This window comes from Dama dama, chromosome 4 (assembly GCF_033118175.1).
Source record: "Dama dama isolate Ldn47 chromosome 4, ASM3311817v1, whole genome shotgun sequence".
In the NCBI taxonomy this organism is placed as follows: Eukaryota; Metazoa; Chordata; class Mammalia; order Artiodactyla; family Cervidae; genus Dama; species Dama dama.
The window spans coordinates 60528791-60545766 of NC_083684.1; the positions used below are offsets into that span (position 1 = coordinate 60528791).

Consider the following 16976-nt stretch of genomic DNA (forward strand, 5'->3'; position numbering starts at 1 on the left):
TTTCGTGCTGAGTTCTTGGCTTGTTGGGGGTGGGTGGGAGGCCCAGGCCCAGACTACAGTTGAAAAGGTTCAGCATTCCTCAATTTTTTTTTTTTTTCTATCAACAGGCCCTACAGGGGCTTGACGGAATGTGGGGACCCAAAATGAATCCATCTCCATGGCAGCTCAGGCCCCATCCTCCCTTGCCTGGACCAGTAGGCCGTGGGGACACCTTGCCATCTGTGGAAGTCCATGCCAATCTCAGCCACTGCCAGTGATTGGTTTAAGATGGAGCATGTGGCCTGATCCAGGCCAGTGGGTCTGCTTAGGGCAGGAGACTTCTAAAAGTTCTCTCAATCCTAAGGAGAAGCCCCAGAATGCGATAGTTAGGCCTAGAGCTTCTTGCAAGCATCCTAATAAAATGTGAGAATGAAGGATGTCATTGAGGACGATGGAGCTAAGAGAGGAAGAAAATCTGGGGAATCCCCTGGTAGTCCAGTGGTTAGGACTCTGCACTCTCACTACTGAGGGCCCGGGTTCAATACCTGGTCAGGGATCTAAAATCCTGTAAACTGCGTGGCCAAAAGGAAAGAAAGAAAGAAAAAAAAAAAAAAAACACCTGTATCTGGAGTCTGCCTACTGGGGAGCTTCCTAAGTAAGATAAAGATAAGTTAATACTTAATGGCAGTTGGAGTTGGGGTTTCTGTTATTGTAGGTGGTGTGGGGGACTGTATTCTCCTGCAGGTGATAAAAATCCAAGCAGAAATAGCTCAGCACTCCTCAAAATGTATGAATGGATGAATCACCAGTCAGTCTGAAATGGGGCCCAATATTTTATTATTGTTGTCGTTTAGTTGCTAAGTCGTGTCTGACTCTTTCAACACCTCATGGACTGTAGCTGGCCAGGCTCCTCTGTCCGTAGGATTTCCCAGGCAAGAATACTGGAGTGGGTTGCCATTTCCTTCTCCAGGGCATCTTCCCAACCCAGGGAAGGAACTGGCATCTCTTGCATTAGCAGGCAGAATCTTTACTGCTGAGCCACCAGGGAAGCCCCCAAGATTGTATAAGTTTCTCCAATGATGTGGTTACTGCTGGACTGTGGAGCACACTTTGAGTAGCAACAAAGGAGCTTGATATAAAAGGTGGTCCAGCCATTCACATCACTGGGAAATCAGAGGCTTCAAGTGCAGCTGAATCCAGGAGCTCAAATAATGTCAGGTTTGTCCCTTGTGCTTCTGCCTTTTGTGTATCGTTTCTTTTAAAAGAAGGCTATCTCCCTTGGCTGAGAATGATAGTGACTTGGAGCCCTAATCTCATATCCTCAGATTTTGATCCCCACAGATCTTTCCATCAGCATCCCTGTATCAAGTCTCAAAGAAGAAACTGATTGGGTGTACTAAGTGTATTGGTATCAGTTATCTATGGTTACATTAATGCTGTGTAACAACCATGACACTTCAAAGCTATTTAACAATAAGCAGATTTTTTTTTTTGTCTTTCATTGTCTCTTGTTTATGTGTTGCTCAAACTTGAGCAAGCCTCAGGAAATTGATCACCTAGAGACCTTGTTAAGACATAGACATCACCCTGAATTTCTGATTGAGTAGGTCTGAGGTAGGGCCTGAGAATTTGCATGTCTAATGATGCTGATGCATCTGGTTTAAAGACCATGCTCGGAGAGTCACTGCTCTGATCAGTCAGCCTGGATATCTGCCTATTCCTATAAAAGGAAGACAGGCCAGACAATGTACAGGATCACAGAGAGTGAGGAGTTTGGGGTTTTTTTATATTTATTATGTATTTGGCTGCACTGGGTCTTCATTGCAGCATGTGGGATCTAGTTCTCTGACCAGGGATTGAGCCCAGGTACCCTGCATTGGGAGCATGGAGTCTTAGCCACCGGACCACCAGGGAAGTTCCAGAGAGGGAGAGTTGTTCAAGAAAGGAGGCAGGAGGAATTCTGAGCAGGCAAACCCCACCGCAGTCCAATGCACGTCAATGTCCCAAACCTCCCCACTTAACTGTTTTATACTTAGATTCTTGGACGTGGGTTAGGGAGAGTCCTAGGAGGGAAAGATCTCGGCCATACTGTAAATTGAAGAAGGGGGTCAGGGTATGAGAAAGGGAGAGATGTGGATAATGACGTCAGGACCTTAAAGGTACAGGAGGAACAGGAGGAGATGAGTACCGTGGGAGCAGTGGGAAGCCATTCAGTTTTTCATGTGGGGTGAGGGGAGTGGGGCTCCCTGGTGGTCCAGTTACTAAGAATCTGCTTTGCAATGCAGGGATGTGGGTTCCATCCCTATTGGGGGAACTAAGATCCCACATGCTGAGAAGCAGCTAAGCCAACATGCCACAACTACAGAAGCCCAGATGCCACAACTAAAGAGTCGGTGCCCTGCAGTGAAAGAGCCCACGTGACACAAGGAAGATCCCTTGTGCGGCAACTAAGACCTGATGCAGCAAAATAAATTAATTTTTAAAAAAGAGATGGGGTAAAATCTTACAAAAAAGTTTTTTTTCATACAAGGGCATGGCTTGACGGGGCTCCCCTGGTGCCCCATCAGACAGTAAAAAATCCGCCTTCAATGCAGAAGATACAGGTTCGATCCCTGGGTTGGGAAGATCCCCTCGGAGAAGGGAATGGCAATCCACTCCAGTATTCTTGCCTGGAGAATTCCATGGTCAGAGAAGCCTGGCGGGCTACAGTCCAGGGGGTTGCAAAGAATCGGACACGACTGAGTGAAAGACACACACACCCCTGGCTTGGTTGGATGTACAGAAATAAAATCACCCCCGACAGCTTTCTTGTGACAAAGGGATCAGATGTGCGTGCAGAGGAAGAAGAGGTTTATGGTCAGCAAAACAGGACAGAGCAGAAGTTTCTTCAGAGAACTGGATCTTGAAGGATGCATTTGACAGGGTAAGAATGGGGAAGTGCATTCTCAGTAGAGGGAACATCGCATGTAACAGTTTGCCCTTGGGGAAGGCAAGAGAAAACTAAAGTTCAGTGACCCTTGGACCTCTACATCGTCTACATGCCCAGCACAATCCCTTCAAGCCTCTGTTCAAATGACACCTTCTTCTAAAAGCCATCCCTAAACTGTCCATTTAAAGAGCCATCCCATCCCCTTTCTCTGCTTTATTTTTCACAAGCACTATCACTGCCTGAAATCACACCACACTTCCCTACCAGGTCAGCACTTTGGTTCAATCCCAGCTCCACTCCCTGCCATGTGCCCTTCCATTGCTTAGTCTCTGTTTCTGTAGCTTAATCTCTGTTTGTTACAGACTGGGGACAACAGTACTTCTCCCACAGGGCTTTGTGAGATAGATGAATTAGGGTGTGTGCGGATGTTCTCACATGATCTGCATTCCCTCTTCTCCCAAAGCATCTCAGTTACCTATTAATACACCGTTTGCTCTAGCGATTTGCTCTAAGAATGTGTTCATTGTTATTAATAGTCCATCTTTCCCCGTCAAAGTATAAACTCTTATTTTGTTTCCCACTGTATCTCCAGTGCTTAGAACAGTGTCCAGTGCAAAGTGAGCACTGAACAAGAAAGATGAAAGAATAAAAATGGCAGACTGGCTTGTAGGGCTAGAGCTTCATCATGCCTCATTGTTGCTATGGTGACATTGAAGCCTGCCAGACGATTCTCAGCTTCAGTAACTGTTTTTATCCGGCTCACCCATTGGCCACCGGTGTCTCCGCTGTAGCAGTCAGAAAACTACAACTCCCGGCAAGCTGAGCGCCTGCAGCCCCGATCGCTAAGCATGGCGCCTGCGCAGTAGAATCTGCCGCCCGGAGGTCCACTAGAGTTGTGCCGGGCGCAGGGCGCTGGGTAGGATGGGAGCAGAAGAATGGCGCGGGGGGGGGGGGGGGGGGGGACCCTTTGCTCGCTGAGCATTGTGGGGCCCCCTAGTTTCTTCTGGCTCTCTCGGGTCTAAAGGGTCTGGGTCTCAGAACAACTCACCGTGAGGTGGGTGGAGGAAACTGCTCCGGTTTCCATGGTGATGAGCCTGGCTAGGTGCGCAGAGGATTGCTGCGGGGGACTGCGGGCAGAGAGATCAGAGATGGGCGTTGCCATGGTAACCCTGGGGCAGACGAGGATGGGGGTGAGATGAAGGGATTTAAGGGTTGTCATGGGAGAAAATAGAATAACAGCCCGAGGAACTGAGATGCTCGGAGGAGCATCTTACACAGGTGCTCTGTACACACTGTGCCCAGGAGAGTGTGATGGGGGAATCGGGTGTGAAATTGGGGGCGTTATGAGATCCTAGGGGAGTGGGAGTGTTTTAGCAAATTCATATGTAAAAAGAACAGGAATGAGAAGAGGGTTGTTTGTGCGGTTGTTACAGGATTCTTATAGAGACGAGTGGAGGCTTGTAGGAAGCATTGGAATGTTTGGGGTTAGTGGGGGAGTTACAGGAAGAGTTTGATGTTGAGGTGTAATCAGAAGTTGTATGGGCTTCACTGGTGGCTCAAACGGTGAAGAATCTGCCTGCAGTGTAGGAGACCCGGGTTGGATCTCCTTCCTGGGTCGGGAAGATCCCCTGGAGAAGAGAATAGCTACCCACTCCAGTATTCTTGCCTGGAGAATTCCATGGACAGAGGAACCTGGCAGGCGACAGTCCATGGGATCACAGAGTTCGACATGACTGAGCAGCTCGCACTGTACCGCTATGTTGTCCAATACCGTAGCAGGTAGCCGCATGTGGCTAACTTACAGTGAAATATAATTAAAAATTCAGTTCTTCAGTCACAGTCACTCCATTGCAAATACTGTATTGGACACTGATGATATAGAACATTTCCATTATCAGAGAAAGTTCTGTTGGCCAGCTCTGAAACAGCGCTGAATTGGGATGCTAAAGGGAACTGGAGTTTCCTGACTCCTAACTTCCAGACGTATCTCTTATCGCTTGCCATGCTGCCTCACCTGCAGCTGGCTCCATCCCTTTCCAAAAACAGGACCAGCTTAATTCATTGTTTGCCCCTTCCAGTCCCTCTACCTGGATTGCTCATCCAACTCTTTGCCTTTCAGGCCTCCCAGGAGAGGATGCCCTGGACAGCCCTATTTAAAGTAGCCACCACCCTCTTCCTACCAGGAGCAACTATTCCATCTCCTGTCTTATTTCTTTCAGAAACTTCATCAGAATCTAAAAAAGTATATTGTTCATCATTTATCTTTTAATTGCTCATCTTCCCCACTAGGGGGAGGTCTTGTGCTGTTTACCATGAAAAATTCCAGTGCCCAGAAGAGTGCCTGGCACAGAAGGGACACGTCATAAATTTTGTTGATTAAACGAATGGAGGCGATTCAGAATTTGAGAGCTGTGGTGTTACAGGGGAGATTAGGAGTGTTATAATCATAGTAGAGTCGGGGAACATAGAAGAGGAACTAATACCAGGAATTCAAGTGATAAAAAAGGAATTGGGACATAAGGGTTACATTAGAAAACGAATGTGTGCTCCAATTAAAAAGTAAAAATGAAAAACTTTTAAAAGAAAATGTATGAACAAAGCAAACAAACAAAAAGACACATAAATGTGGGGGTGGAAGAGGAGGACTTGGGATGTTCCGTGGAACCCATTGCTATTTGCAGGATTATTAAATGCCCAGTGCCTCAGTCTCCTCACCTGTAAAATGGAAATAATAGTAGTATCCATCTCATAAGTTTGAAAAATAACTAAGGAATAATACATGCAATATGTTTGGAAGACTGCCTGTCATCATCAAAATTATTACTGAAGTTAAAGCAGGAGTTGGTATACACAGGGTCCTGCCCCCTTGCCCCACCCCCAAGCTTAGTCTCATGAACCTGGGAAGAACCCTAGGGTTCGAAAAATATGGTTTGAAACCCAGTCTGCTGAAGAAGGCCATTGGAGACTGTAGGCCTGTGTTCTTTGTAGTAAAGGGTAGCAGTAACTCTTTGTGTAGATAGTACAGAACTCTCTTCATAATTGGCCTCTTCCCTCATCAAAATCCTATGCCTGCCCCCAGGCCGGTATTTAATTAGCCCTCTACTACATTATGCCAGGTGGTTTACCTACAGGATCATCCCAAACACTCAAGGAAGTGGGTATCGTGACAGTTTTCCAGGTGGGGAAAAAATTAAATCAGAAAGGTTCAGCGACTTTCCTAAGAACACACAGCAGAGAGGAGGGTAGTTCCCCGCTCGACCTCCACCCCTGCACTTCCAATGGCTCTCATTTTAGCAAAGAATGTCTGAACGGAATCATACACAGCAGGCCACCAATAAGGCTGTCACGCATTTGTTGAGGCTCCTTCTATCTGAGCCTCAGTTTCTTCATGTGGAAAACGGGGATATAGTAATGCACCAAGGCTGTTTTGAAAATTGAGAATACTGTGCTTATATTCGGCACATGTTAAGCACATCAGTAATTGGTTATTACTATCTATCAGCCTTCTCCGTTTCTTTTTGAGAGATTGAAGCAGTGGTTTGACGTTAAGTGGAGATTAGTGAAGTTACAGAGGGACAGAAAAAACCCCTCGTCAATCTCCGGACAAAAACCAGCCACTGTACCAGAAATGCACTACGCATGCGCACTCGGGTGGGGGATGGGCCGCGGCCTCCATTCCTATTGTGCATGCAGACTCCTGTGAATCCGCAATATACCTGAACCGAGAGGTGAGGCGACGAAATTTGGGAAGATACGGGTCGAATGTGAAAGGCACTGGGGGAGGCAGAGGTCCGCTCAGTCCTAGTTGAAGGGCCTCCCTTTATACTTCGCACCCCGCCCCGATTCCGGTTCTCTGCCACCACTCCGGGACATACCAAGTTTCCAGCAGAGGGGTGGGTGTCGTAGACAGGGACCACTCAGCAGACGAGACCCTTGTCTCGGAGGTCAAGAAAAAATGAGGGGAGGGGGGAAAGGGGGTCCACACAGAGGAGGAGCGGGGAGGCCTTCAGGAGACTGTGTCAAGGGGGCGGGGCCTGGAAGACCTTTGTCAAAAAAAGCAGGCGGGGCCTCTGGATGGGCGAGTTCATTGGGTGTCCGACTGAGGGGGATGAATGGTTGGGAGAGACCATTGTTTGGAGACATTTGGGCAATGTTTGGGAATGACCTCTGCGCGTATGAATGGGGAGGGTCAGAGTGAATGGATGCGCAGGTAACAGGTTTGAATTGTACCTTAAGACAGGAGTTGGATTCTGACAGAGAACAGAGGCTTTGAGATGTGGGTGAACAACAGGTGCAAACGCCCCATTGACAGAAGAGTTAAGGACCTACCTGCAGAAGGAGGGTCTGCCTGTTGGAATGTAGGGTCCACGGGCAAACATAACGAGAGTGATGCTGGAGAGGATGCAGGGGACATATCAGCGGGGCCTGGACGGCCAGGCTGAGGGGCCTGACGCTGTCCCGCCGTACTGGGGAGCCACGGGCGGGTTGTGAGCCGCAGAGGGGCAAGATCAGCTCTAGGTGTAGAAAGACCTGCCTGGGGCCGTGTGAGAGATGGACTGGAGAGGACAGACTGGAGGCAGGGAGGCCAGGGAAGAGGCTGGGCGAGGACACACGTGAACCGGTTTCAGGGCTGTGGCGAGGGAGACTACAGTATATAGTTGGTGGCGGAGGCCATGGGAATGTCTGCCGTTGTTCCGAGGAGGGTCTTGGAGAGAGATGGCCTTCCCTGCTCCCCCACCCCAAACCCCCCCTCCCCCCCCACCCCAGGGCAGATGAGAACTCGGAGGAGTTCTCTCTTTCAACACCAGCGGCGTGGAGAAAACCCTCCCTGTCACTTCCCTTCTTTCTTCCACAGTCCCCTTTGCCTCCTCACCACTAGGAGTTGACCTGTAGCAGCCCTGCCTCACCCTCACTTCAGCATCCAGAGCCCAAGAGCTGATCAAGGACAGACTCCACCTCATGAAGCCGGGAGATGGAGAAGTGGATCCCGGAGAACCCCCAGACCGTCTGGGGTTCGATCTGTCTCACCTGAGGACACACCCTGAGGATGCTGAGGACCCAGAAGAGGTGAGACCCCACCCCCAACCACCCCAGGAGCTGGGTCTCAGTCTGCATAGAGGTTCAAGCAGCTGTGAGTTTGACCCCCAGGTCTATCACCTCCTGGCTTGATGAGAAGGAAAGTGACATTTGACCAAAGACCCGATCAAGGTGAGGGAAGGGGAAGAGGGTTCCAGGCACCAACTCCCTTGAGGAGGCTTTGGGTGTGGCCAGAGCCTAGTGAGCCTACGGGAGACGGCGAGAGATGACGTCAAAGGGGGAACACAGGCGGGTCATGCAGGGCTTCCTGGGTCTTGGTGAGGACTCGGGCTCTTCTCTTGGGGAGCCTGGAGAGGGCACTGAGCGGAGAACCGACGTGAGCTCACGTAGGTGTTAACAGGCGCCCTCTGGCGGCCGCGTGGGGAACAGACCTGGGGATCGGGGTCTGAGGCAGGGAACCCAGGAGAGAGACAGTTGCAGGGGCTTCCCAGGTGGCACCAGCTGTAAAGAACCCGCCTGCGAGTGCAGAAGACATAAGAGACGCGAGCTCGATCCCTGGGTCGGGAAGATCCCCTGGAGGAGGGCACAGCAACCCACTCCAGTATTCTTGCCAAGAGAATCCCATGGACAGAGAAGCCTGGCGGGCTACGGCCCATAGGGTCACAATGAGTCGGACACGACTGAGCACGCCGCATGGGCAAGAGATGATCATAAGAGGGTGATCATAAGAGGGTGCTGTCTGTGGAGGTGTTGAGATGTGGTCCGATTCTGGATGTATTTTCAAGTTGGCGCCAACAGACTTAATAAGGGATTAGATGAAGGTGTGTGAGAAAGAGGTGTCAGGTTTTTGCCCCGAGCACTTGGAAGGAAAGAAGCTGCCTTTTCCTCAGATGAAGGCATCAGAAGGGGCAGGCCTGGAGTGAGGGGACAGGATTTCAATCTTAACCCATTTGATCCGCATCGTAGCCGCTCCAAGAGGGAGGTCCCGTTATCTGCCCATTTTGCAGATGAGACAGCTGCAGTTCCAAGCCACGGTCACGCCTGGTTAGCGGGGGAATGGGGCGGGGGGGGGGGGGGGGCGGCGGATGACTTGAGGACTGTGCCCTCTCTCCACCTCTCCCAGGCTCCCGGAGGAGCCGAGGCGGAGGCGGGGACCCTGGTGCAGCTCATCGACGAGCACGGGGCGTACTCGACCGCACGCGTGGTGCCCGACGGTTCGGCGGAGGAGCGCTCCGAGAAGCGGGGGCCAGGCTTGCTCCGCGCCAGCTCTGAGGGTCGGGAGGGGCTGGCGCGGCCGTGGCGGTTCAGCTGCGCCGCCTGCGGGAAGGCCTTCAAGCGCGCGTGGGAGCTGCTGAGCCACGAGGTGGTGCACACGGCCGCGCGGCCCTTCCGCTGTGGCCTGTGCACTGCCGCCTTCAAACGCCACTCGGACTGCAAGAGTCACCGGCTGGTGCATAGCGACGAGCGGCCGCACTGCTGCGACGCCTGCGGCAAGCGCTTCAAGCGAGCCAGCAACCTACAGGTGCGGTCCGTGGGGCGGGGCCTGGGGTGGAGCCAAGAGAGGCGGGGCCTGCAGAAAAGGAGTAGGGCGGAACTGGGGCTGGGTCAGATGTGGGCGGGGCCTGCACGAAGGGGCGGGGTCTGCGGGAACGGGGCGGGGCAGGGCGTTGGACCGGATGTTCAGTTGCTCAGTCGCTGACTCTTTGGGACTCCATGGACTGCAGAACGCCGGGCTTCCCCGTCCTTCATTATCTTTCGGAGTTTGCTCAAACTTACGTCCATTGGGTCCAGGGACCCTGGAATTCTTTGTCCAAAGAGCCCTAAGGCTGCTTCCAGGACTCTCTCCAGATCCACCGTCCCCAGGGTGCACTTTGCTCCCTCTAGCAGGCATAACCCTCTAGCCTGAAAGGGAGGCAGGGAGGCTTGGGCATCTGGGCAGGGCTGTCCAACTGTGGGTGCAATATCCCCTGAGGCCTGGAAAGCCCCAGCCAGCTGGCAGCAAGGTGCCAGGTGACCTGGGCCACCAAGTTCTAGTGTGCAATTCTGAGGATTCCAAAAATTGTGAATTTGAACCTAGGCTTCTAGATCATGGTGAAGGTCTATTTGTTAAGGGAGAAGGAAGAACTTATTTTATTTGATAGTTTGATTTGTAATTTTAAAAACGCTTTAACAATTGGTAAGTGTACTTTCATGGGCTTCCCTGATGGCTCAGTGGTAAAGAATTCACCTGCCAAACAGGAGGTGCGACTTCAGTTCGGTTGGGAAGAGCCCCTGGAGAAGGGAATGGCAACCCACTCCAGTATTCTTGCCTGGGAAATCCCATGGACAGAGGAGCGTGCCGGCTACAGTCCATAGGGTCGCAAAAGAGTTGAGCGTGACTCAGAGACTAAACCACAACAAATGTATACTTTCACCTGGTCTCTTCCCTGGAGACCTGCGAGGACTAGGGGTGAATCTGTCTGGAGAGGCGTGTCGTGCAGATATGAGTGTCCTCACCCCCTATGCTGTCCCCCTCCCCAGGAGCACCGCCGCATCCACACGGGCGAGCGTCCCTTCTCCTGCCAGTCCTGCCCGAAGCGCTTCAAGACCCCCTACGAGCTGCACCGCCACGAGCCGCTGCACGCCCCCTCGCGGCCCTTCCCCTGCCCGGACTGCGGCAAGGCCTTCGCGGCCGGGCCGGCCCTGCTTCTCCACCGGCGGCAGCACTGCGTGGACAAGCCGCACGCGTGCGGGGTGTGCGGCAAGCGCTTCACCCACAGTCACAGCCTGCGGGTGCACGAGCGCGTGCACACAGGCGATCGGCCCTTCGTGTGCCCGCTGTGCGCCAAGGCCTTCAAGCAGTCCAACGCGCTGGCCTCTCACCGTCGCGTGCATTCGAGGGAGCGGCCCTACCGGTGCGCCACGTGCGGCAAGGCTTTCAAGCAATCGTCCTACCTGGCCATCCACCAGCGCACGCACACAGGCGAGCGGCCCTATCCCTGCGATGCCTGCGGCAAAGCCTTCTCCAGGCCCTGGCTGCTCCTGCAGCATCGCCGGGTGCATAGCCCCGTGCGCCCCCACGCCTGTCGCTTCTGCCCCAAGCACTTCAAGGACCTGAACTACCATGCGGTCCACGAGAGGCTGCACACGGGAGACATGCCCTACAAGTGTAGTCTCTGTGGCAAGGGCTTCGCGCATCCCAGCAACTTGCTGCAGCATCAGAGCATGCATCCGGATGGGTGAGGGTGGGGTGTGGGGCCTCGAGGAGTCCAATGAGAGCTCCGTGTCCCCAGAGCTGGAATGGGAGGGAACCGGGTCCAGTGGACGCCCGGTTTCAGACAGCGCCGTCCAATAGCATCTCTGCAGAAACACTCTGCATTAGGCCGTCCAGTGTCTTAGCGACCAGTCACCTGTGGTTCCTTTGAGCGTTTGAAACATGGTTAGTGCCCCTGTGGACGTGATTTTTTTTTTTTTTTTTTTGGAGGGGTGTAACTTTTTAGTTTGCAGTCCTTTAAGACTCACAAGAAGTTGCAAACATTAGCACAGAGCTTTCCCATGTACCCTTCACCCAGCTCCCCGCCATGGATACCATCTTAGATAGTCTCCCTGGCACCGTGTGCCCACGTGCGTGCTCAGTCCTGTCCGATTCTTTGCGACCCCATGGACTGTAGCCCACCAGGCAGGCTCCTCTGTCCATAGGGTGTCCCAGGCAAGAATACTGGAGTGGGTTTCCATTTCCTTCTCCAGGGGATCTTCCCGACCCAGAGATTGAACCCGCGTCTCCTGCACTGGCAGGCGTGTTTTTTGTTTTTTTACCACTGAGCCACCTGGGAAGCCCCAGCATACTGTCAATAACCAGGAAATCAATTCCCATAAGATTCTGTTAACTCAGGTACAGATCTTATTCAGAGTTTGTCAAAACATAAGTGACTATTTAAGCTCACTGAATTTGAATCAATTTCCCTTTAAACAGCCACTGTTATCTAGTTGCTGCCATCCTGCACAGTGCAAGTCTAAGGCTTGAAGGCAAGAGGGGTGCCCGGCAGTGTCTGTGACATTTGAAGAATTGCTGCACACGCCCATGTGAGCCACTTAATATTCTTGAGAAGGACTTTGCAGAGGACCTTTAACAAAGCCTTCCCCTCCGCCCCCCCCCCCCCCCCCCCCGCCCCTTAAAAGCCAAGAGGAAAGTTTATAAATCTCATTCCAGGGCAGAAAGTACACACATTCAAACCCAACACACTGGTATTATGTGGTGTAAATGTACATGGTAATAACTTTGATCAAACCACAGCTGCTTCTGGGTGTAGCCTGTTAGGTGACCCTTTGGCTGTTTCGGCATTCCTCATAACTAAAACATTAACGTGGTAATGGGGTCATGTGGTCATCTTGTGTCTTCCCATACATAAAAAAGCGTTTAATTCCTTCACTTGGAATATCTGGTTTTCCTTAATTAATAATAATCATTTGACGTTCTGACTACCTGCCCTTTGTTGCAAAACCTCTATATGACCTGGCTCGTCCCCTTGCCTCCTCAGAGCAGTTCTCTCAGGGTCATTTGAGATGCTGCCTCCCAGGCTTGAAGTACTAAAAATTCCCACCGAATAAAACATAACTGTCAACTTTTAGGCGGTGACTGTTTTTTTTTTTTTTTAAGTCGACAATGCAATTGGCTATATAGTACTGTGCCACAATAGATCTGTAATATTTTTCACACAAATAATACATGAAAAAACAGACACTAAAAATAAACTATTTTTAATCTTAGAGAACCTTGAAAAGTACAGTAGTGCAGTACAGTAGCTGGCATACAGGGGCTGGCACCGAGTGAACAGGAGAGAAGAGTTACTGACTAGACGAGGGAGACGTGGCAGAAGCATCGTCAGCAATAGGAGACAGAGGGCAAGCCACAAATTCAACCACTCCTGACGCTGATGGCACAGATTCTGGTTCCTTGCTGGATTCAATTTTATCTACTCCCTTGAAAAAATGATCCGGTGATGTCTGGTTTGTAGCTCTTTTTTTTTTCCTCCTCATAGACGACACAGTAATACTGGATTGCATTCTGAATGGCTGCCGCAACCTCCCTCTACCATTCTACGGTCAGGTCCTGTGCTTCAAAACGCGAACAGTGCTTCCTGGAATGAAGAAAATCCCCTTGCCCTTTCCTGCATCGTGAATCTCTTCGGTTCTTCCGTTAGTTCTTCTTCCTCTTGTCTCTCGACGTCCTTTCTCTGGGCTTCTGATTCCATCAGGTCTTCATCAGTTTCATTAGTAAGGTCCTCGTTGCACACCAGGGAGTTCAATGAAGTCATCCTCTTGTAGATCTGGCTTGAAATAAAGGTAGAGTACCACAGTACTCTACATAGTACTGTCCAGTAAAGGACGCAAAACACAACCACTTATAGAGGTTGTGTGCATGAGACAATGTACTCCAGCTATGTGAACTAACTTATGTGATTGGACGTGATTGACAACGCACGTTCCCATCTTTGAGAGTTCACAACCTGCAGGATCGTATGTAGGGCACTTACTGTATTCCCAGAGTTGATTGAGCGAGGTAGCAGCCACATTTTTAATAGAGCAAAATCAAGCAGATAAAGTTAGTTTTAATCACATTGTATAACGTACTTTAACTCAAAATATTGTAAACAAGTAGTATGGAAATTATTAATTTCATATTGATGTGCTCTTTTTCATTATAAGACTTCCAATCTGTATGTATTTTTTTAATGGAGAACTTGTCTCAATTCATACTCAGCTCCATTTCAGAATTCAAGAGCCACACAGCATTTTTTTTTCCCTTCTATAAATTATGGAGACTCTTTGGTTGTCACAGAAAGTTGTGGGTATGAGACCATCTATTGAATATCTTTCAAGAAAAGATGATTCTCAGCTTCAAAAGGGAAGAAGTCAATTTGGAAGTAATCTTACTGTTTTTCAGCAGCACGAAAGGGCAGATGGTTGGGTAGCAGGATGAAAATATCCCAGTAATTCTCTTCAGTCTTGAATTTTTCTCAGGTTTATGAAACAAATAAAAGACAATGAAGTTGTTTGAGCAATGGAAGAAAACAAAACAACTTACCAGCAAAAGAATAGTGTGGGTGGCTTTGATTTCAGGAGATGACTGGGGAGAGAGGCTGGGGCTGTGAATGTGCTGGGCCCTTTGGCGGTGTTTGTAGAGGAGATTCACGGTGTAGAGACTGGACCACATCACAAGGATCACAAAGAGGAGATCTCGAATTATTACAACACTTCCAAATGCAACTGAATGATTCTGTCTCAACTGATTCGTTTGGCAGTGTAGTGTAGAATACTTCAAACCAACAATAGTGAAATTGTGATCGGCTTCTACAGTTTCAATGATGTAGATATAGATGAGCATGTTGGTGATCCAGAAGAAAAGGAAAGAGGAGTAAATGCACATAGAGAGTTTAGATCTAAGCCATACCCACCTAGAATGAACAGGACTGATAGTAATGGCTTGGTACCCACTCAGGAGAGCAGTGGTACATATGGAAAGACCCCGGGTAACTCTATGTATGTACAAAGTTGCCTTACAACCAACATCATCCAGAAAATGTTTTACTCCGAAGGATGACACAATGTCTGGTATCAACTTGAACAAGATGGTCAAAGCATTGACCGAGGTCAGATGTATACAGATCAAATCTATGGGTTTTTTCAGGTGATTTTTATCTAAGAAGATAAACACACAAAGCATGAAAAGCAATGAGTTCCCCATGAACCCAATACTAATTTGAAATACAAAGAAAAGTCCCCAAATCATGTCACTTGGAAACATTATGAGATTGATGTTTTATACGCTATAATGGAGTCAACCAGGTTTAAAATAAAATCAATTATATTGTGAAGTTATACATAATGGAGCTTGTGAAAGGGCATAAGGATTGACAGTTCAGTGTGAAGGTAAGGGGTAGGAACATTTAACTCTTCTGTATTTCAGGCCAAGATGTGTCACTTCCAGACCCTCAATTCCAGGAATTCTTGAGAACCTCTGATATAGAATTAGGTGTCTAAAAAAGGGAGAATTCACAAATACTATCAGAATTTTAAAATGTTAGGACGGCAGTGGAGAAGTTGACAAATATTAGAAAAATAACATGATACTACAATTATCGAGCCAACTCACTGGAAAAGACCCTGATGCTGAGAAAGATTGAAAGCCAAAGGAGAAGAAGATGACAGAGGAAGAGATGGTTGGATGGCATCACCGACTCAATGGACATGAGTTTAAGCAAGCTCTGGGAGATGGTGAAGGACAGGGAAGCCTGGTGTGCTGCAGTCCCAGAGGTCTCAAAGAGTCCAACGTGACTTAGCAACTGAAAACAACAACACCATTATCTATGCCAGTAAATTTGGAAACTTAGCAGACTGGGGGACAAAACTCCAGAAGACTTTAACTCACCCCCCCCAAATATATTGAAATAATAGAAAGACATAAGTATATAAAGTTCCTCATGATAACACTGATCTGCAGGAAGAATTCATCCAGAAGATATATCAAAGAATGCTTCGATGTTGAAGTGTGCCAAACACTACCAGATATAAATAACATCTATGAACCACTGCTAAGGAGAGAATAACAGAATATTCCATCAATCATATTATGGGCTTTACATAACTTTGGAAGCAAAAAAATAACAAAATATGAAAAAGACAATGCCAACTCTATTTCATAAGCAAAAACTTTTTTAAAAAGTTACAGAATAGCTGTAAAATTATGTTTACAGTGCATAAAAGCATCAGGCACCTAACCAAAGGTTTATCTGAACACAAAACATAAGCTGAACAGTTGAACCTTCATCTGCACGATTACCCAAACTAGTAGGCTAAAAGAACAAAAGTAGATGATCACTTTAATATATGCAGAAGATCATAGGATAAAATTTAAGATATTCAACATATATTTATGATAGAAATATTTAGGTATTAACAATAGAAAGAAATAATCTTACCCTGATAAAAGCATCAACGATGACAAGACTCCTAATTCAGGTTACATATGAAAACCTTTACATTTGAGATCGGCTCCAAGTAAAAATATCTTCTCTCACTCCTATTCCTCATTTTATCAGATTTCATGGGCTTTACTGTAAAGAAAGAAAGTGAAGAAGGAAGACTTTTTGTCATTGACAGTATATAAATGTAAAGAAGGAAACCAATAGAATCATTGGTTGAATTATCAGACTATATAAGAGTGCTTTTCAGGATTACTGAAAGCAAAGTCAGTAAAAAAATTTTTTTTGGATTTCTATGTGCCAGCATAAAAATAGTTTTTAAGTGCAATTTAAAGTGCTATTAATATAGCATAAAATTTGTTAAACCTAGGAGTTAATGTATAATTAGAAATATGTAATACCTCTAAGAGAAAACAATGCCATATATTTGTCTACAAGTGCTTAAAGCATTTTAATTGAAAATGATGTAAAATAATTTGAGATAAATGGCATTATCCATAAAAATACAATTAATAGATAATACCCATTAAAAATAAAATCTTAAAATAGAAAAACAAAAGTGACACATACTCATGGCTGGGAAAGGAATGAAGTGAAACTAGGAGGCAAGTTTTATCACATGTACATTTATAACAACTAAATGTAGAGAAAGGGCTTCCCCCCTGGCTCAGTAAAGAACCTGCCTACAAATGCAGGAGACATAGGAGATGTGAGTTTGACCCCTGGGTTTGGGAAGATCTCCTGGAGGAAGGAAATGGCAACCCACTCCAGTATTCTTGCCTGGAGAATTCCAGGGACAGAGGAGCCTGGCGGGCTACAGTCCATGAGGTCTCACAGAGTCAGACACGAGTGACGAAGCACAGCACAAATGTAGAGAATAAAGAAGAGACAAAAGAAAACATAAATAAGGGGTGATATTAGCTGATATGTGGACCATATGGAATTTTCAAATAGTTGCACACAATACACTGAAAGTCAAAATACAGTAAAGAAAATGTGATATGGTTTTAAATGGAAACAAAAAGAAGGACAGTGAAACAGTATTGGAGAGGGGTAAGTGATGCTAATGA

General features: G+C 48.1%; 1 protein-coding gene across 2 annotated transcripts; it reads left to right on the plus strand.

Moving 5' to 3' along the window:
- Positions 1-6355: 6355 nt before the first annotated feature.
- LOC133054597 (zinc finger protein 664-like) lies at positions 6356-12074 on the plus strand. Of its 2 annotated transcripts, none has more exons than XM_061139732.1 (4): positions 6356-6636; positions 7788-7975; positions 9069-9467; positions 10466-12074. In XM_061139732.1, the coding sequence occupies exons 2-4, from the start codon at positions 7868-7870 to the stop codon at positions 11165-11167; spliced, it is 1209 nt and encodes a 402-aa protein (XP_060995715.1). In that variant the 5' UTR covers positions 6356-6636; positions 7788-7867; the 3' UTR covers positions 11168-12074. The 2 variants fall into 2 exon arrangements, with proteins under 2 accessions (XP_060995715.1, XP_060995714.1); XM_061139731.1 differs by having other exon boundaries at positions 6357-6636; positions 7764-7975.
- Positions 12075-16976: the final 4902 nt, after the last annotated feature.